Source organism: Panthera onca, chromosome A1 (genome assembly GCF_046562875.1).
Source record: "Panthera onca isolate mPanOnc1 chromosome A1, mPanOnc1 haplotype 2, whole genome shotgun sequence".
NCBI lineage: Eukaryota > Metazoa > Chordata > Mammalia > Carnivora > Felidae > Panthera > Panthera onca.
The window spans coordinates 189,374,511-189,396,155 of NC_138339.1; the positions used below are offsets into that span (position 1 = coordinate 189,374,511).

General features: G+C 38.6%; 1 protein-coding gene across 13 annotated transcripts in view; it reads left to right on the forward strand.

The window, feature by feature from the left end:
- The first annotated feature begins 352 nt into the window (after nucleotides 1–352).
- The window catches only part of MYCBP2 (MYC binding protein 2), a 282,639-nt gene continuing 261,346 nt past the window's right edge, over nucleotides 353–21,645 (forward strand). For 12 of the 13 annotated variants that reach the window (XM_078432585.2, XM_078432586.2, XM_060636897.3 and 9 more), the window contains exon 1: nucleotides 353–974. In XM_078432585.2, the coding sequence (XP_078288711.1) occupies nucleotides 673–974 (302 nt within the window). In that variant the 5' untranslated portion in view covers nucleotides 353–672. The remainder of the gene's footprint in view (nucleotides 975–21,645) is intronic. The other variant, XM_060636905.3, reaches the window with a different exon arrangement.

The window sequence follows — 21,645 nt, forward strand, 5'->3', positions numbered from 1 at the left end:
TCTGCATGTTGGCAGCACAACCTTTGAGAAAAAAGTAGCAGGAGTGCGTGACACTCATTCCCTGGTGGTGGGACATTTCCTCTTTCTGGTCCAAGTTCTCCCACCTGGAGGGAACCCCTTTACCTGATGCCAATAGCATGTAGCTGACAGCCTTCCCAGCGCTTTCCTTACTCTTCCTCAAGCTGCTAGTAAAACCCGGAGAAGTGGCTTTCTTTCAGATTCCTCACCACTCAACCTCCCCACACCCAAAGCCCTGAGGCGGAGGGAGTGGTGGCGGGGGGGGGTGGGGGGGGTGGGGGGGGTGGGGAGGGAAAGGGCCTGGGGTTACTGAGCATGTGCGAGGAGTGGCGCATGCCCAGTGCGGCCGGCAGCTTCCCATTGCGGGTAGCCCCGGCGGTGGCAGCGGTGGCGGCGGCGGCAGCGGCGGCACCGCCTCCTCCTCACACTCCCGAGGTGGCGGGGTTAGATGAGCGGTCCCAGTAGCGGCGAGGGCGGCGCAGGGGGGAGGAGGAGAAGACGGAGGAGGAGAAGGAGGACGCTGTCTTTGTAGTCTCGTGCTGCGGGAGCCAGAGGCCGCCTCCGGAGCCGTCGTCGTTGGAAAAGGGCTGTGTGTGCGCGCGCGTGTCTGCTTGCCCGGCCCGCGGGGACGAGGCGGCGGCGGCGGCTGCGAGGATGATGATGTGCTCAGCGACTGCCTCCCCCGCCGCCGCCTCCTCGGGGCCCGGCGGGGACGGATTCTTCCCAGCCGCCACCATCTCTTCCTCCCCGGCGCCGGGGGCGCTGTTCATGCCGGTTCCTGAGGGCTCCTTGGCTGCCGCTGGGCTGGGGCTGGGGCTGCCGGCCGCGGACTCCCGGGGTCACTACCAGCTGCTGCTGTCAGGCCGGGCCCTGGCCGACCGCTACCGGAGGATTTACACAGCTGCGCTCAGTGACAGGGACCAAGGGGGCAGCAGCGCTGGACACCCAGCCTCCAGGTGCGTCTTCAGTGTCCTTCTTGCGCCACATACCGCGTGTGTGTGTGTGTGTGTGTGTGCGCGTGCATGTATGTAAGTGTGTCTACGTACCTGGTTACTAAGCTTTCTACAAGCGCTAGATGCTGGGTGGTAGAAGCACTAACTGAGATAGGAGGGTGCGGTGGCAACAGTTTCTGCTCTGTGTGTATGTGTGACTGTCTTTGTGGGGGGTTAGTGAGAATGGGAGGTAGCATGGGATGCTAGAAAAGGTGATGGTACCAGTCGGTTATGACACGTGTGTGTGTATTGTTGAGGAAGGAGGAGAGATTGGTTGAGGGGAAGAGGGCAGTGCACGGAGAGAATTTGCAAAAGTGGTGAGGGAAGTGGCGTTTCCAGTATCTCTGCCGCAATGGTATTTGCACGTATTCTTACCCCAACCCCCCAATGGTATTCCATCCTCCACTTTCCACCTCCCATAAAAAATCTGCCTTTCACTGACGGGAGCAGTGGTGTAGGTTAAGGATAGTGTCATATATATAGGATGAGTTTTAGATAATCATGCTTTAGGATAAGGCATGGAGTTTAAATTTAAAAGATTTATGCAAAAGGGATGCAGATGGGAGATTTATGTGGATGTGAAAGGTGTCTGATACAGATTTTTAGAGCTGTACTTTGGTAACTGGACCTTTTGGTATTCTAGAGATGTGATTGCAGCTGCACTTGTGTTCTGATGTCCCATCGGCCATTTCCCTTCATCTTATGTTCTATTTCCTCTGTCACTTATAGGCTTTAGAGTAGAGTGGGTTAGGGGGTTTTGTGGGGAAAGGGGAAAGCTGTAGAACTTCAAAATATGACTGGTTATACAATATTTACCTCCCACCAACTAAAAAATTTGAGTAGCTACTATACATCTCATCCTAGGCTCGCTGCATCTTCAGCTTCCTCCATGTAGAAGATATTAAATCACTTTCATTTTCCTTTTCTTAAGATGTGTGTGTGTGTGTGTGTGTGTGTGTGTGTTTGCTGAGGGCTTTCCTATTGTTTTCTTTTCCTTGTCCTTACATGCCACATACCCCGAAGGATGATGACTGACTTGTTTCACCAGCTTGGCTTTGACAGTGGTAATTGGGAGTTGGCTTCATCATTTTTTTTTTCCTCACAGCTTCTTGCAACACATGGGGAAAGCATAGTAGTATTTTGTCAAATGAGTTACAGAGAGTTTATGGTATTTATTGAATGTTCAGTGTGTTAGACAATAAGAAGATGCCCTTTTCTTTCATTATGAAAGGGCCTAGGCTGTAAGTCAGGTGTTTGTAATTTACCTTAGTGTACTGGGGTTCTTATCCTTTGCAGAGTTGTAAAGATGGAGCTTTGTTCACACTTCTGGGTAAACCAGTCTTCTCATGTCTCTAATTGTTGACAGGATTGGGCAGTTTTATTAGATGGATGTAAATATATGTAACTGCCTTCTGCTATACAAACTGAAGGCCACAGTGGCACAAGTCTACTTCTTGCTCATGTTTTTGAAAATAGCACAGAACCTCACTAGACAGTTTTCTGTGGTGGGTATAATTTTGAGCTGTGAGTCTCTGAATTGTGGTACATCTTTACAGATCCCTCTCAAAGAATTTAAATTTATTTTGTATGTTCTTCCAGTCTTAGGATTTACTACTGATATATTCCTATTTTAACTTTCTCCTAATATACTTATGTAACAATACAGTTTTGTGCATCTGGAACTAGATTAACAGTTTTAGACAAAATTAATGTATTTTAATCACACATATAAAATTTATGAGTGATTTTTAGTCTTTGATCCATTTTTGTACAAGCGGCCAATTACAATTTATGAAAAATTCAAGTATTTCGAGAAGTAGTCATGGAAACCAGCCTTAAGTTGTGTAATATTGCCTTTTAGTGCTTGTTTAGAACATTATTGCTTATTTTAGTTCACATTATTTTATCTAAGTCAGCCTGCAACTATCCTTTATTGAATATTTGCTTAAGAATTCAATCACATTTCTTATTAAATATGATGGGGCTAGTGGAGCTAGGATTTAGGTTGTGAATGAATAGGATAATTATTTGAATAGGGGTACTAGTTGAGTTCGAGTAGAAGAAGAGATCTAGCAGACAGAGAAGGGAGCAAGAATAGAGGATGAAGCTCTAGTGAGCTTCAAATTTAAAGGTGTGAGAAAAAGGAGACAGTAAAGGAAGTTGAAAAAAAAAGATAATAAAAAGTAAGACAGCTGTGAGACAGTGGCAGCTCTGGTCCTAAGAAAGTGGATTGAAAGTCCTTAGCTAAGTGTTAACTCCTTAAAAAAGTGAGAACACTTTCCAGGTCACTGATGACTGTTGAAGAAGTGGTCATAGATATGGTGAGGAGTCATTAGGAGATGTTGGGGTAATGGAGTTGCAGGGTTGAGGGAAGGATATTCAAATATGGAAGTGTGGCTGGGAAATGTTCAGTATGTGGAGAAAGAGAAATTAAAGAAGTGAGAGAGGAGATAATTGATGTAAGAGAAGTCAGAGAGATCTCAGGGACAAGTTTAAGATGTCAGGTAAAGAGGTTAGCCATTGAATAAAGACTAGAGTTGATTGAGCGTAAGACTTACATCATATTCATCTTAGTAATCCCAATGTATAGCACAATTTTTGGCATCCATTCTGTAAATACCAAATGTCTTCTGTGTGCCAGGCTCTGTTTTATGTGCTGAAGACGTAGCAGTGAGCAAAACAGAAAAGGTCTCTACTCTCTTAGAACTTCCACACTAGAGGGGAGAAATAAACAACTGATAGTTTCAGGTAGTGATACGTAACTATGAAAGAAAGAAAACTGATTTCATTTGATAGATGATTTATAGTGGGGGAGCTGTTTTAGGTAGGGTGGTCAGGGTAGGTTTCTTTGGCAGTAGACCTTTAAGTTGAATCATAATAATGGGAAGTCAGATCTAGAGTAAGAGTGTTTTAGGAAATTATAAAGGCTCTGAGGTGGAAAGAAGCTTGTGTTCAAGGAAAAAACAAGGCAAACGAGATAACAGTCATTGTTGAATGAATTACTGTGAATTATGTTTTAGATGTCCTGTAGAGTAGTTGAGGGATCCAAGCCTAATGGAGTCAGTGACTTTGATGGCATTCTAGTGAAGTTGTTAAGAGCTTGGACTCTGAAGCTAGTTTAGTTTTACGAGTTTATTATTATTTTTTTAATGTTTATTTATTTTGGGAGGGAGGGAGGGGCAGAGAGAGAGGAAGAGAGGTACCTCACTATCTATGCAGAGCCTGACAGGGGGCTCTGTCTCATGAACTGTGAGATCATTACCTGAGCCGAAATCAAGAGGTGGTTGTTTAACCCTCTGAGCCACCCAGGCACCCCAGAAGCTAGACTGGTTTTAAAACCTGGCTCTACCACTTTTTAGCTGTGTGACCTTAGGTACAATATATAACTTATATGCTTCAGATTTTTTTAAGAAAAATTTTATTGTGAAATAATTGGCATGTAACATGTTAGTTTCAGGTGTACCACATAATAATTCCATTTTTGTATATATTGTAAAATGATCACCACAACAGGCATAAACATCTATCACCACATACTTAAAACTTTTTTTTTTCTTGTGATGAGAACTCTTAAGATTTACTCTCTTAGCAACTTTCAAGTATACAATACAGTATTATTAACGATAGTCACCACACTGTACATTGCATCGTCATGACTTACTTATTTTATAACCTTACCTTGTGAACACCTGTACCTGTTTTTACCCACCACACATCTCCGTCCCAGCTACCAGGTTGTTCTCTGTTAATTTATGAGTTTAGGTTTTTTGTTTGGTTTTACATTTCACGTATAGATAAGATCTTATGGTATTTGTCTTTCCTGACTTATTTCATCTAGCACAATGCCCTCAAGATTTATCCATGCTGTTGTAAATGGCAAGATTTCTTTTTTTATGGCTGAATAATGTTCAGTCGTGTATATATACCACATTTTCTTTTTTTTCAATGTTTATTTTTGAGAGAGAGACACACACACACGGGGGAGGGGCAGAGAGAGAGAGAGGAAGACAGAGAATCCAAAGCAGGCTCCAGGTTCTGAGCTGTCAGCACAGACCCCCATGTGGGGCTTGAACTCACGAACGGTGAGATCATGACCTGAGCTGAAGTTGGAAGCTTAACAGACTGAACCACTCAGGCACCCTTATATACCACATTTTCTTAATCTGTTCATCCATTGATAGATACTTAGTTTGCTTCCATGTCTTGGCTATTGTAAGTAATGCTGCAGTGAACATGGGGTGCAGATATCTTTTGAGTTAGTGTTTTCATTTACTTTGGAAAAATACTCTAATGAGGAATTGCTAGATCATATGGTAGTTCTATTTTCTAATTAAAAAAAAAACCAACATTTTTTTTAATGTTTATTTTTGAGACCCAGAGACAGACAGAGCATGAGCAGGGCAGGGACAGAGAGGGAGACACAGAATCGAAAGCAGGCTCCAAACTGTCAGCAACAGAGCCCAATGTGGGGCTTGAACCCACGAACCATGAAATCATGACCTGAACCAAAGTCAGGTGCTCAACTGATTGAGCCACCCAGGCTACCCTGTTTTCTAATTTTTGAGGAACCTCCATACTGTTTTTTCTTCCTTTTTTTAAAATTAATTAATTATTTAATTTTATTTTAGAGGGAGTGAAAGAATCCTAAGCAGGCTCTGCGCTCAGTGTGGAGCCTAAAGTGGGTCTTGATCTCACTAATGTGAGATCATGACCTGACCCGAAATCAAGAGTCAAATGCTTAACCTACTGAGCCACCCAGGTGCCCAAGGAACCTCCATATTGTTTTCCGCAGTGGCTGCCCAGTTTACATTTCCATCAATAGTGCACGGGTTTTTCTTTTCTCTACATTTTTGCCAACACTTGTTATTTCTTGTTTTTGATCATAGCCATTCTATGTGTGAGGTAATAATCTCATCGTGGTTTTGATTTGCATTTCCCTAATGACTAGTGATACTGAGCATATTTTCATGTGCCTGTTGGCCAACTGTATGTCTTCTTTGGAAAAATATCTTTTCAGATCCTCTGTCCATTTTTAATTGGTTGGTTTATCATTGCTATTTGTTTTTCCTGTTGGAATATATGAGTTCCTTATATATTTTAGATATTAGCCTCTTATCAGGTATATGGTTTGCATATATTTTCTCAAATTTTGTAGTTTGCCTTTTCATTTTATTGATAGTTTCCTTTGCTGTGCAGAAACTTTATTTTGATATAGTCCCGCTTGTTTACTTTTGTCTTTGTTTATGCCTTACTTTTCTTGTATGTAGAATGGGGATAATAATAATGAGGATTGTTTTGTAGATTAAACCAATCCATATATGTAAAGTGCTTGACACATTAAGTGCTGTTAAATATTGTTGATTTCTGCTGAGAGTGAGGGGACATATGGCATTTGAGGACTTAAAGATGGGGCAAAAATCAGGTTTTATTCTAATTTTTGGTCTCAGTGACTGTGATGAATGTGAGAATAATGATTTCATCTATTCATTGACTCAATAAATATATTTTTTATACAAATGAATGAATCAAAATTGGAACATTGGCTTGAGGAAAAGGTTGGACTGGAAATGAGTAAAGGAATATTTGATCGTTTCTGTATGTGAATGGCAGTATAGCATTGCATTTGGGAAGAACTATAGCTCTGTGGCTAAATTTACCTTAGAGGCAGACTGCCTTGGTTCAAATCCCAGTTCTACCTTTTTCTAAGTTGGGCAAGTTAATTGCATTTCTTTGTCTGTTTCTTTAGCTGTAACCTTATAGGACTATTAAAAGCACATTGTGTTAGTACAGGGTAATGTTCATTAAATGTCAGCAGCTGCCGCTATTGTTACTATTAAAATTATATATTTAAAACTCTAATCAGCATGATATTGTAAGTTTTTCCACTCAACAAAGAAATGGGAAAGCTGTTGGTTGAATTGGTTCAAGGTTAAAGTGTGACTGGAGGTCAAAAAAAAAAGAAAGCGAAAGTTTGGTGACATTGATTGATCCTTCGGTAAAAATGAAAGTGATGTCAAGGAGGGGAGTGATAGACCAGGAGATACAGAAGAGTCAGGGTATGTCGGTTGAAGTGGTAGAATAACAAAGTAGAAACAATAGAGATTATGGTTAAAATGGGGAATTGCTTTTCTTTAAGCTAAACCCACTTAGTTCCTTTAGCCTTTTTATATCAGATGCATGGGATTTTGGTTTTAAGAGGTTAAGTAGTCAGTCCAACAAAGTTAAGGGATTACTACTTGGTGCTAACCATTGGCCCAATAAAGCTGTATAAGACATAGTTTCTACACTTGAGTTTATTATCTGGGTAATGGTGAAAAATACAAAGACAGGTACTTACAAAAGTGTTAAAGAAAATGGCATTCTGGGCTGGCGTGAAAGCATGAGCAAAAGGTGAGAAAGTACAGTTTATGTGCAGGTAATATTAAGAGTTCTGTTAGAGCTATCATGTAGGTGTTCATGAGGGAGAGCCGTGGGAATTCATTTTGGAAATGGAGACTGTGGTTAGAGGGTGAGACAGCTTGAACAGCAAGGTACAAATTACATTTTATTCAGTAGACACTGATGGTTTTGAACGATAAAGAGATGTTATTGTAGGAGTATTTTAGTGATGTGGGATTGGATTAGAGTTTGTATATCTGTATTTATGATTAGGTAATAATTTGTTTCATATAGCTCTTACATCTCTGGAATCCTGTTTTTAAGGCAAAAACTGCTCTGTTGGCATATTGGTAGGTAGAAATATGAAATATGAAATAAATTAGCCCTAACTTAAGATAAGAGAAAATCTTGTGTTTAGGCTTAAAAATAAAATGAAAATGTTAACTTAAAAATACTTTTGCATTTTGAGATACTTGTTTAAAAAAATCAAGAGTAGTCAAAATACTCTTTTTAATTAAAAAACATTAAATATTCAGCTTTTTGGGGAGGAGTCAGGTTAATCAGGGTTTAATTTGTGTATAATAAATTTTACCCTTTTCAAGTGTTCATTTGAGGGGGTCCCTCGGTAGCTCATTTGGTTAAGCCTCTGACTTTGGCTCAGGTCATGATCTCACGGTTTGTGAGTTCAAGCCCCGCTTTGGGCTGTGTGCTGATAGCTCAGAGCCTGGAGCCTGTTTCAGATTCTAGGTCTCCCTCTCTCTCTGCCCCTCCCTTGCTTGCATTCTGTCTCTCTGTCTCTCAAAAATAAACATAAAAAAAAAAAATAAAGTGTTTATTTGAAGAGTCTTAGGACCATCACCACAGTCAAGTACAGAACATTTCCATCATTCTAAAAAGTTTCTTCAGGAAATTCCCTCCTACCACTAGCCCCTGGCTACCATGGATCAGTTTTGTGTCACTAATATTTTATCTTTTCTAGAATGTCTTATAAATCTAGCTCCTTAAGGGCAGGACCTCAGATACTGTTAGTCTCCATGTCTTCTATCCCTGTATTTCCTATAAATGGCAGTTAGGATTTACGCTTCATTAAGTTTTGGTTACACATTTTTTAGCAAGAATATTTGGCTTATAGGACTGAGTATTACATATTGCATCCTATCCAGATGTTTTCAGGTTGTGTCACTGTTTAATAATGCTCAGTCTAATTACTTTGGCAAGATGGTACCCAGTAGATCTCTCCTCTGTAAATGTATCCTTTTTTCATGTGCAATAAGCAGGTAATCATAGGTCATAACTTCGGTACACTCACTGTGAATATCTTTCACTAATGGTTTTAGCATTCTTTGATAATCCTTCTCTGAGTCAATTATCTCATTAGGGGTTTCAAAATGATGATTTTTATACTTCTGTTAATTCTTTCTGTATTTTTGAGCTGGTGCTCTTCTGCGAAAAAGAGTTTCTCTCATCAACTGATGATGAACTGTGGTTCCTCCTGAGAAGGCAGGGTAAATGCTAATTCTCTCCTCTCATTAGCTAAAATAGTGTAATAGTCCAGTAGTGGTGTGGTGGGTGCTTGGTTCACCACCCAGATCCCTTTGTTCATGTACAAGTGCTCCTAGCTGTTGGGAATACTGGCAGCTAAAACTGCCCGCTAAGTCCTTTTCCAAGCTTTCCCTGAGCCAAGAGAACTGCTTCCCTCAAAGTCATGCCTCTTCTGCAGGGTCAGCCTCTACCCAGTACATGTACTCTTTAGGGATATAAATCTCTGGCCCTCTTACCCTAAGGCAGAACAACCTTGAAGATCTATCCCAATACCAGAGGTCCACATGGGATTGGCTGAGGTCTTCCTGTGACTGCATTACAATTCAGCTCATTCCTCTGTTCCATCTTACTTCCTTCACTGTTGTTGAAGTGAAGTTGTTGGTTCAGAGGATATTCCCCAGTAAACTCCTGGTGTGCACATCTCGATTTCAGAGTCTGTTTCCTGGGGGAGCCTTAACTAAGACAGTTGTGGTGCCAGGAGTGATCTGAGGAAGTAGACTTTAAAATGGGGTTTTAGAGCTAGACCCACTGTGGGTTGTAGATGGAGTGCCAATACTAATAACCGTTGGCATACAGTGTGGCTGTGCAATTGTTAAACTTTCAGTAGTGGTGAATTGGAATGGAATTCCTGTAGAAGGAATGCACTGGTGGGTACAAATATTTTAAGCTTTTTAGAAGTTCAGGGAAGTTATTACTTAGGACAGTATAATCAGATGGTTGTTGATGATTGATGTTGATAGATTGGAGAAAAGCAAAGGCAGAAGGTAATTGGGGGCAAAATGAGAAAGTTAAGTTATTTCTTTAGCATCATGTAAAGAATCTCATCTTATACAACAGAAAGAAAAAAAAAAGCTAAAGATTAGGCCCAAGACTTAATTCAAGGGTAGCAGAACTCCAGGGTGGGTTGAATTCTCAACAAGTCTTCTATGCCAGTGTCTGCTTTAGTTGGAAATGAATAGGACCCTAACTCTTCAGATGGGACATCTGAGTTGATACACTTGAAAACCTTGAAACCCCAAATTCTGTCAAGCTCTTTGGGCCTGCAAAAGTGGGCTTCTTCTAGCCTAGAGGGTAGTTTCCTGGACTATGCTGCCCTTACTGTCCTCATCTTTTCTCTCCTCTACTGGCTATCATCAAATCAATAACTAGAGTTAGGTCATAGGAGAGCCTAGTGGGAGGTGCTGGGCCCACTAAGGTAAGAAAGGAAGTGCACATGCATGGGTATACACATGTGTGTGCTAAGTGATTCCCAAACTGCACTGAGGCACCCTGAAACACCACAGCAGACACATAGGAATACCATGGGATATTTCAGAATTTCAAAGGAAACATGTTAGCATCTGTCACAAATAACTAGCTTGAGGTTGTTCACAGTTTTTGTTCTTTTTTTTTTTTTTAAGTTTATCTATGTTGAGAGAGATGGGGAAAGACAGAGAGAGGGAGAGGCAGAATCCCAAGGAGACTCCACACTATCAGCTCAGTGTTCGGGGCTCGAACTCATGAACTGTGAGATCATGACCTGAGCTGAGATCAAGACTCAGATGATCAACTCACTGAGCCAGCCAGGCACCCCAAAGTTGTTCGCAGTTTTGACATTAGGTCATGCTACATTCTTTTTGGTGATGCCATATCTTTTTGAGGTTGCATTTTTGGTAGTTGCTGTGATACAAATCAACCACTGCACACAAATTAGTGTGAAACAGAAAAGGAGGGTGGCGTGTTCAATCTGATTCCAAGTTTGAGAAGTTGTGCAGTGTTTAGCATTGTATATGTCCTGTTCTTTTTTTTTTAATTTTTTCCTAATGTTTATTTTTGAGAGAGAGGGGGGCGGGGGAGAGACAGAGTGCTAGTGGGGGGGGGGGGTGGAGAGAGAGAAGGAGACATAGAATCTGAAGCAGGCTCCAGGCTCTGAGCTGTCGGCACAGAGCCCGACGTGGGGCTCGAACTCATGAGCTGTGAGATCATGACCTGAGCCAGAGTAGGAGGCTTAACCTACTGAGCCACCCAGGCACCCCGTACATGTCCTATTCTTAAGCAATTATGGCTATTCAAGAACAAAATAAAAATATTTTTCTTTCAATTTATGTGTTTTTTTCCAAATGGTTAAGTTTATAGGACATAAATTCTTATTACTTATTTAGATCTAACTAGTTAATAAACACTACTGTTAGGTGTTTCTTTCGGCCTATAAGTGTTGTGGAAAAATTACTGATGATGGCTATGCAAAGACCCAATAACAGACTTCTACTTATCAATACTCCTTCAGCAACTGAGTTGCTGAATGTCCTGCCTGAGTAGTGGAATCTAACCATCCTCCACAGAGACCATGATTCATTTTGACTGGACTTGACACTTGTTTTAAGTATGAGTTTGCCTTTACAGCTTGCAGGGGCTCAACCATTGGCTACTGTTTGAGGGCTTACAGAGTGTTTGATCCATCAGCATAAGATCCCACATAACATTTCAGAGTAAACAACCCACTTTTTTAGCAATCAGGGGATCCATCTGTTCCATCATGCACCACATCAAGAAGTTTCTGACCAGATAGAGCAGCAAAACATCTTTTGATGGTACAACTGATGATGATACCCTACAATTTGACATTATACCCTGCAAGGTTCCTAGCTGGAACCATTACACATGGCAATAGGAATGACTCCACTTAGCATCACTCTCTAGTGATCCACTGGGGAATTTATGCTTCCTCTCTGTAGCTGAGCAGTAGGGGTTCAAAAGGTCCTGGCTTTCAGAAGAGAAACATTTCCAACAGAAGAAACTACAGAGTCCTGTTTCACTTTTAGGCATGGCTACCTCTGGGGCTTGACACTCCATTTCTAGGGAAAGGAGTTGCCCAGGGCTAATGTATCAGATCATTGGGAGAAGGTAGAGCTGCTGTTACATGAGGGAGCTTGGGGGTTTGGCACACAGGTGATCTGCTGGGTGTCTCTTGGTACTTTCTGGTCCAGTTATAATGGTAAATGGACATGAGCAAGGCCTGGTGACTGCCTCACAAGATCAGCCACCTGGACCAGCAGAAATGCTAGCCAAAGATGAAGGGAATCTGAAATTACTAGCAGAAAACAGGTTATAACTATGTTTTGGCCTTGAAACCATCTGAAACACAGTGGTGGGGTCTTTAGTTTGTCCTACTTTACTTCCTCTGAAAAGTTTCTCCAGGAAATAAGAACCAACCAGAATTCTGGAGGAGCTTTTCCCAGAATTTGTATGAAGCAAGTGAATCTTTGTAGTGTAATAGATGGACTGTAGTGAATGCTGTGAATTAATTTTAATGGTTGTTTTGTAGATTCTCTGGAATGTTCTAAAATCAATCATCATTCTTTCTGATTTCCGGAAATCAGAAATGTTCCTCCAACTTTTATTCCAGTGACAAGAATCTCCATAACAATGCTGAATAGAAGTGGTGAAAGTTCCATCTTTCCTTGTTCCTTAATCTGAAGAGGAAATAATTACAAATTAGTCTTTCAGTCTTTCAGTATTACGATGTAAACTGTGGGTGTTTTCATGGTCTTTCCAATTTGAGGAAGTTCTTTAATATTCCTACTTTGCTGATAGTTTTTATCATAAATGTGTTTTGAATTTTGGCAAATACCTGTTCTGCATTTGTTGAAATTATTATATGTTAAGAGAAAGAAGGGAAAAATTAAATTAATTTTTGAATGTTAAGTCAACCTGGCATTCCTGGTATAAAACTTTCTCCCAATGTGATGTATTGTTGAATTTGGTAATATTTTGTTAAGAATTTTTGGGTTTAGATTTATGAAGGGTATTGTTCTGTTAATGTCTTTGTCAGGTTTTAGTATTATAGGTATTCTTGTCTCATAAAATGATTTGGGCAGTAATCTGTATTTTTAAAGGAGTATTTTTAAAGTTTCCATGAAATTGGTCTCATTTCTTTTTGAATATATGATAGAATTCATCAGGGATACCATCTGAATTATCTTTTGGGGATGCTTTTAACAAATTTAGTTTCTTTCTTTAATAGATATAGGGATATTCAAATTTTTTATTTCTTATGTCAATTTTGGTAACTTGTGGTTTTAGAAAAATTTGTCCATTTCATCTAAATTGTTGAACATTTTGGCAGAAAGTTACTCATAACATTGTTCTAGTATTTTCTATGTGACATTTGTGGTGATAATCCCTTTTTCATTCTTCATGTTTGAGTTTTCTTTTTTGTTTGATCAGATTAGCCAGAAGTTTCTCAATTTTGTTTATAAGTTCAAAGAAACAACTTTTGGCTTTATTTTCTCTATTATTGATTTACTTTCTACTTTATTGACTTTTCTGTTTCAGTATAACTTCTACTTTGAGTTTACTTTACTCTTTTTTTCTAGTTTTTTAAGGTGGAATCTTAGGTCATTGATTTTAGACTTCTAACATAAGCATTTAAAACTATGAATTTTCATCTAAGTACTGCTTTAGTTGAATCCCACAGTTTTGATATTCTGAATATTCTTTGTCATTTAGTTTAAAATATTTTCTAATTTTTTTGAATTTTATCTTTGATCCATACATTATTTAGAATTGTTTTATTTAATCTTAAGATATTTTGTGTTTTCTTATATATATTATTGTTAATTGCATTCTGCATATTTTGTATGATTTCGATCTTTTAAAATTTATTGAGATAAGCCTTATCTCCTAGGATATGATCTACCATGGTGATTATACCATGTATACTTGAAAAGAATGTATGTTCTGCCATTTTTGCACATAGAGTTCTGTATTAATTAGTTCAAGTTGGTTGGTGGTGTTATTTGGATCTTTTATGTCTATACTCAGTTTTGTCTAGTTCTATCAGTTTCTGAGTGGCAGGTATTGAAAATATCTACTCTAATGGTAGATTTGTATTTGTCCTTTTAATTTTCTCAGCTTTTGCTTCATGTACTTTGGGGCTCTGCTTTAGGTACATTTATGTGTATAATTATTAAAATTTCTTGATAGAGGCACTTGGGTGGCTCAGTTGGCTTAAGCGTCTGATTTTGGCTCAGGTCATGATCTTCAGGTTTGTGAGTTCAAGCTCCACGTTTGGCTAGCTGCTGTCAGCCCAGAGCCTGCTTCAGATCCTCTTTCCCTCTCTCTCTGCCCTTCTCCAGCTTGTGCTCTCTCAAAAATAAATTAAAAACATAAAAAAAACCCACTTCTTGATAATTATTATTTTATTTCATTATGATACATCTTTCTTTATCCTTAGTAATACTCTTTGTCTTGAACTTATTTAATATGATATTAAAATAGTCTCTCCAGCCTTTTTATGCTTACTGTTTGGATGGTAAGTTTTTTCCCATGTATTGACTTTTGAATTATCTGTATTTTTATATTTAAAATTTCTCTCCTTTAGGCAGCATATGCTGGGTTTTGCTTTTTTTTTTTTTTTTTCTTTTTCAACTTGCTCTGTCAATCTTTGGCTGTTATTTGGAGAGTTTAGATCATTAATATTTAACATAATTATTGATATGGTTGGCTATCATTATATTGTCTTATGTTTTCTTCTTTGTTTTTCATTCCTCTTTTTTCTGCTTTCTTTTGGATTATTCTTTGGTATCAATTTTAATATATCTATTGGCCTTTTTGAGTTTATCTTTTTGTATTTTAATTACATTATATATACCTAACCTTTCACAGCCTACTTAGAGCTACTGTTGTACTGCTTCACTTAAAATAGAGAAACCTTGCAGCCATACAGATCATTTTCCCCCCTACTTCGTTACCCCCCCCCCCCCCCCCGCCTTTTATGTTATACTTGCCATATATGTTTATGGCTGCATGCTTTGAAAAACTCACCACTCACCATACAGTATACTATTTTTTGCTGACAATAGGCATAATATTTTAAAGAACTTAAAGGGAAAAAGTAGTATTTTGTGTTTAGCTGTATATTTACTAATCCTGTTCTTCCTTCTTTCCTGAAGGTGCCACATTTCCTTCCAGCCTGAAGTACTTTAGCATTTCTTGTACAGCAGTCTGCTGGGGATAAACTTGTCTTTGTTTTTCTTCATCTGAGAATGTCTTTATTTTGCTTTCATTCCTAAAGGATATTTTAGGTGGATGTAGGATTCTGCGTACACTCTTGTTTTCTTTCAGTATTTTAATGATGTTGTTCCACTGTCTTTTTGTCATTATGATTTCTGATGGGAAACTTTTGGTAATTTGAATCTTATTCCCTTCTGTGTAGTATGTCATGTTTCTCTGCTTTCAGGAATTTTTTTGGGTTTTGGTTTTGATTTTCAGCAGATTGATTGGATGTGTCTAGTCATTATTTTCTTTGAGTTTAGCCTCTTTGAAGAACACTCAGCTTCTTGAATCTGTAAATTTGTCTTTCACCAAATTTGGGATGCCATTGTTTCTTAAAATATTCTGCCCGAATGTCTTCCAAGATTCCGATGACAATCAGCAGTAACATTTGAGATTGTCCTACAGTCTGTTCATTTTTCCTTTTGTCAATGTTTTTTTCTCTTTGTTCTTCAGATTTCATCATTTTTAATGATCCAACTTCAAGTTCACAGACTCTCCTCTGTAATCTCCATTCCCTTAGTGAGCCCAGCCTGTTAATTTTTTTTTTTATTTTATGCATTGTATTTTCCAGTTTAAAATTTGACATTTGGTTAATTTTTAAAATAGCTTCTCTTTGTCTTCTGAGGGATTTTTTGTTCAAGTGTGTGTGCCTTTACTTGATGGAGCTTATTTACAGTAGTTGCTTAAAAGTATCGTTGGATAATTAGAACATCTGGATCACCTCAGGGTTAGCACCTGTTAATTGTTTCTTACCTTGAAATTAATCACATTTTTCTTGCTTTTTTACATTGTGAGAATTTTGGATTATATCTTGGACATTGTGAATGTTATGTTTTATAAACTTGGGGGCTTCTTATAATTTAGGAAAACTTACATTTTTGTTGTTTCTTTTAGCAGACTGTCAGCCCATTTAGGTTCAGACAGCAAATTTGGTCTTGCCTTCTGTGGGTGGTGCTTCAAATCTCAGTTCAGTTCTGAGTCTATAATAGAAGGCTGACCTGTACCTGTATGGCTCCAGAGTGAGCCCAAGACTTGTATTATAGATAGAATTAGAGGATTCCTTTCTTTCATTTTTCTCTTTTTTGGGATTTCCTCCCCATTCTCCAGTACTCAGGAGCTCCTTTCCTTAATTCCTCTGGCCAGAAAGAAAAGAGGAAAGGAGAAAAAGGAAGAGGAAAGAGAAAGGAGGAAAAAAGAACTGAACTGGAAGCTCACTCTCCTGGGGGTTGCTTTTCTAAGTTTAACTCCACTCTATAATATGCTTTTGTTTGCTTTTCAGAGTTGTCAAGTAATTTTTTCTTTTTTCTTTCTTTTCTTTTTTCTTTTTGAATTTTGTCCACAGTTTTTAGTTGTAAACAGTGAGATGATAGCCTGTATTTGGGTTTATGCCACCATATTGGAACCAGCATTCTTTCTCTGACTGCTTTTAAGATTTTTCTCTGTATCTTTGATTTTTAGTAATCTGACTATGCTTTGCCTAAATAAGGTTTTTATGTGTGTGTGTTTAACTTGTGCTTGGTATTCATTTGAATTTCTGAGATCTGCGTGATAATTTTTATTTAATTTGGCACATTTTGGCCTTTACTTCCTCAAATATTATTTCATACTCAGTCTATCTTATTTCCTTCTGGGAGTCCAGTTATTCACATATGAGGCTGTTTGATATTGTCTCATAGGTGAAGGGTCAGCAAACTTAATTCTGTAAAGGGCCAGATACCCCAAAGTATTTTGGCTTTGGGGCAGTACTGTCTCTGTTGTAACTATTCAACTCTTGTTACAGTTTGAAAGCAGCCGTAGGCTCCATAAATAACGTAAACAGATGAGCATGGCTGTGTACCAGTCTAACTGTATTTACAAAAATAGGTGGCAGACTAGATTTGGATTATAGACTGTAATTTCCTACATAGACTGTTATAGTTGCTGCAGCTATATTGTGAATTCGGGGATAAAATCAAAAAGTGCAAAACACAAATATTAGCAAGAACTAAAGTGTGGGGAACTGTATGAATGAGAATAAGGGCATAGAAGAGACTAGAAACATGTTGGGGCCAGATTATTATGTCCAGATATTGCTTTATTTGAGAACAGTAGTGATAGAGTTAAACTTTGAATTTGCAAAAATATCTGTGGTAGCATTATAGAGGATGAAAGGTGCAGATCCCCAACTCAGGACTAGCTTTAAAGAAACATTTGTAGTGGTTCTGACAAGTGATAATGAATCTTGAGAAAAGGCAATGGGAATAGATGAAATGGTGGATTTGAGAATGTTTTGGTGTTAGGATGAAGAAAGGTTGATAGGTGTAACATGTGACTAGATTTCAGGTCTAGAAATAACAATGCCTTTTCTCTAGATAAGAAGAGAGAAGAGCTAGTTTCTCAAGAGTCTATTCTTGGTACCCTTTTCTCTAAGTTTCTTCCTTGATTATTTCAGTCAGTCCTGTGATTTCAATTTTTGCCTAATTGTTTTTACTTCCTGGTGTGTGATTTATAGCTAAAAGCTTTTCCTTGATCTATATTTTGAAAAGTCTGTTGCTGGGAGTCTCTTAATCCTGTCTCATACATTATGTTCAATATATTCTAAGGCTCCTCATGAACATACCATCACTTATAAACTGCCTCTTTTTCTGTATATTAGCTAAATTTTAGCTAAATAGATGGCTGAGACATCATCTTAAAGTTCACATTAAGAGATCATAATGACCTAACACCCATTCACCCCCACCTCCTTTTCCCAGAAGGCAGGGAGAAGTCACATTTTAGTGGGAAAGTAAATTGAGGTTAGGTGGAGAAAGGAGTATTTAGAAATCAGTATTTAAAGGGAAGGAAGGAAGATGGTAGCTTGAGGAAGGAAACACAGAGTTATCTTTTGAAATTTTTTTTTTAACGTTTATTTATTTTTGAGACAGAGAGAGACAGAGCATGAACAGGGGAGGGGCAGAGAGAGACAGAGCATGAACAGGGGAGGGGCAGAGAGAGAGGGAGACACAGAATCTGAAACAGGCTCCTGGCTCTGAGCTGTCAGCACAAAGCCTGACGCGGGGCTCGAACTCACGGACCGTGAGATCATGACCTGAGCCGAAGTCGGACGCTTAACTGACCAAGCCACCCAGGCGCCCCCAGAGTTATCTTTTGGATAAGAGACACTGTAGTAGATGTTATTAGTGCCCAAGCCATACCTCTTTGGCACTCATCTCTATGCTACTTATGTGTATGACTTTCTGCCTGAGAGCTTTCATACTGGCCATAGAGACATTCTTGGCTTATGGGAAGGGCAAGCCAGAAATGTCAGAGTTAATGCCTTCAGAAAGGCGTTAAACCAGTGATTGGATGAGTAGTTTGTGGAAAAATACCTTATTTTTCTCATTGTTCAGTTTGGGTAACTGGGCCATGTTCAACACCATCTACCAGAGTTCTCCAGGAGAATCATGCTCTACTTGCCCTTCAGAGTAAATGGCTAATGCACTCTTTACTTACTGCCTTCTTTACCTTATCTTACTTCTGATCCCCCCCAACCAGTGGTTTTCCTGGGTCACCCCTCAAAACAATTACTTTTAAATGAATCCTTGAATCAAGTCTGCTTCTGGGGAAACACAAACCAACGTAGTCACTTTAGCACAGTAATAATAAGAAATAAAATTTGTTTAGTACTTATTTTTTTAAACATTTATTTTGAGAGAGAGAGAGAGAGAGAGAGAACAAGTGCTAGAGTATGCGGGGGAGGGGCAGAGAGAGAGAGGGATAGAGAGAATCCCAAGCAGGCTCCTGCTTAGTGCAGAGCCCAACTTGGAGCTCAATCTCAGGAACCGTGAGATCATGACCTGAGCCAAAATCAGGAGTCTTATGCTTAACCAACTGAGCCACCCAGGCATCCCTGTTTAGTGCTTATTAAATACCAGGCATAATTCTAAGTGCTTTATAATCCAATGAGAGAGGTACTGTTTTCACCCTATTTTGCAGATCAGACAACTGAGGCAGAGAGGTTAAGTAACTTTCCCAAGATCACGGCTAATAAATGACACAGCCTGCTTATGAACCGAGGCCATTTGTCTCTAAATTCTGTACTCTTAACCTGGTAGACTGAGGGAGAAGGGCAGGAATAATGAACAAAAAAGAGAATGGGGATAATTTATGGAGTAAGGGCCTTGTAGAGAACATTTCCTGCTGAGTGAAAGGAAAGTAAAAGGAATACTTTCATAAAGATGTCCCCATTTAAGAAGTAAAGAAGAGGGTTAGATGATCTAATCTGAATAAATGGTTAAGGAGTGGAGTTTTGAAGTGGCAAGTAAAGTTGTCAATTTTTATGGTAGATTACCTTCATTATGAGAGAACATAACTGGCTCTAGACCAGCATTCTGATGATCTTCAGAAACTATCAGTAGTTATGTTTAGGGTTGTTACGGATTATGGCAAACAATGTTTGTAAAATACCAATATAGAAATAAATATAGAATATAAACAAATAACTCTCATAAGATACTATACGTACTAAAGATTTAAAGGACAGGAAAAGGAGCTAATAAAGAAGATTGAGAATCATCATCAAAAGTTGAAGGAGCCCTAAAATAGGGGTTGAAACCAAAGGGTAGAAGGAAGGTATTTAAAGTAGACTGTTTGACAATACTCATAAATGGAAGAATGTGAAGGATAAAGACTGAAGTTAGGGAGTTCAGTAGGCAACAAGGAAGTTTGTGGAAATCTCCTATACTTGTAGGAGCTTGAAAGTAAGGGATTGAAAAAATTCACGACAGTTTTTTCCTAAGAAATTTAGTGATGAAGAGAAATAGAGAATCAAATAACTTTTATTATTATTATTTTTTTCCATTTGGAGGAGGCTTCTAGGGTTAGAAGTCATAGGTAAAAGAGATTAAAGAGTGAACAAAGAATGGATGTAAGTAGTTGAGTGAAATTCCAAGTATGGTGAATGAGATGGAGCCCAGTGTATGAGAAGCGTACTTGGGTGGAACAAGGGCTTTCTCTTTTGGGATGGTGGGGGTTGAAGGAGGAGGTTGCCTGAAGGGCACATTTTCAACCTTTTTATCTTTCTGTGCTGAATTCTAGATACTTTTTTCCCAATCTCTTCAAATTCTTTATTCACCTGTGTCTGATATGCTGCAAACCTACCTAGTGAGTCTTTAATTTCAGTTATTTTTCATTTTCATACAAGTTTGATTAGATTCTCTTTTATATGTGCTATATTCCCCATACGCTGCAGATATTTTAGGCTTTTATTTCTTTGAGTTTGGTAAACATAGTTGTATCTGAAAATTTCACCTGCACTCTGTTCTGGGTCTTTCTGTTGTCTATTTCTGCTAGTTTTCATTATGCCTTGTGTCTTTGTGGGCCTGCTTATTTGACTGCTGTCATTACCCTTGTGGTAGCTCTCTGAGACCTGGGGTGAATAGATTGTCTTTAGAAAGTTTTACAGTTGCTTCATGGCTTGAGTTTTTCTCACCCACTTAGGCTGTGTGTACTTACGGCGTAAATCTGAATGAGGCATGGTCTAAAAGTCCTAACTTTTCAGAGACTTCTTTCCTCTCACCCTCTTTTTCTTATATTCCTCTGCCTACTGCCAAGGTGCTTTTATTTATAGTTTTTATCCCCCACCCCCAACCCCTCCCCATATGAAGACTTGTAAATAGATCAGGAGACTGAAGCTATATATAGGAAATCTGTTTGCATCTCTCCCCTAGATCAGTTTGAACTGCTAAAATCTCTTTTCTTATTACTAATTATCAGCCTAGGTTAAGTAAATAAAAGTTTTCTACTTAGTAATCAGACTACTGTTCTCCCTAATTTATTTAGTGATGCTTTAACACAATAATGAGAGTATCATTACATTAATTACACAGGAGAAATAAGTCTGGCTTATATAGAAAAGCTTCAGTTTACATAATATAGTGCTTTAAAATTAGTTGATTTTTAAAAAATTAGTGTTGTATCTAATGACCTGGGTAATTCACTTATTATTTATAGATTACTTTGTACTTTCTATAAACACAGTTAGGTTATCTACAAGTAAAAATGCTTAACTGTTTTCTTTTTAGCCATTATGACTTTTATTTCTTTTCCTTGACTGACTTACAGATGAAGTAGTTATCAGATTTAGTAATTAACAGATTACTTTTTTTTCTTCCTTACTGAGGAGGCATTTCATCAGAAACAGTTGAGTTTTATAAAATACTTTTTCTGGGGGCGCCTGGGTGGCTCAGTCGGTTAAGCGGCCGACTTCGGCCCAGGTCATGATCTCGTGGTCTGTGAGTTCGAGCCCCGCATCGGGCTCTGTGCTGATGGCTCAGAGCCTGGAGTCTGTTTCAGATTCTGTGTCTCCCTCTCTCTCTGACCCTCCCCCGTTCATGCTTTGTCTCTCTCTGTCTCAAAAATAAATAAACGTTAAAAAAAAATTTTTCTTTAAAATTAAAACAATAAAATACTTTTTCTGTTTCTGTTGAAATGGTCATATTTTTTCCTTATTTTGTTATTACGTTGAATTACATTGATTAGATCTTACATTTTATCTATCCTTTTTATATGTTGCTAAACATTAGAATTATTTTTAGATCAGTGACTTTTATCTCACATTTTTAATTGAAATGTAATTTGTGTATCATAAAACACACCATGTAAAAATATACAAATCAGTGGTTTTAGTATATTAAGAAAGTTGTACAACCAGAACAGT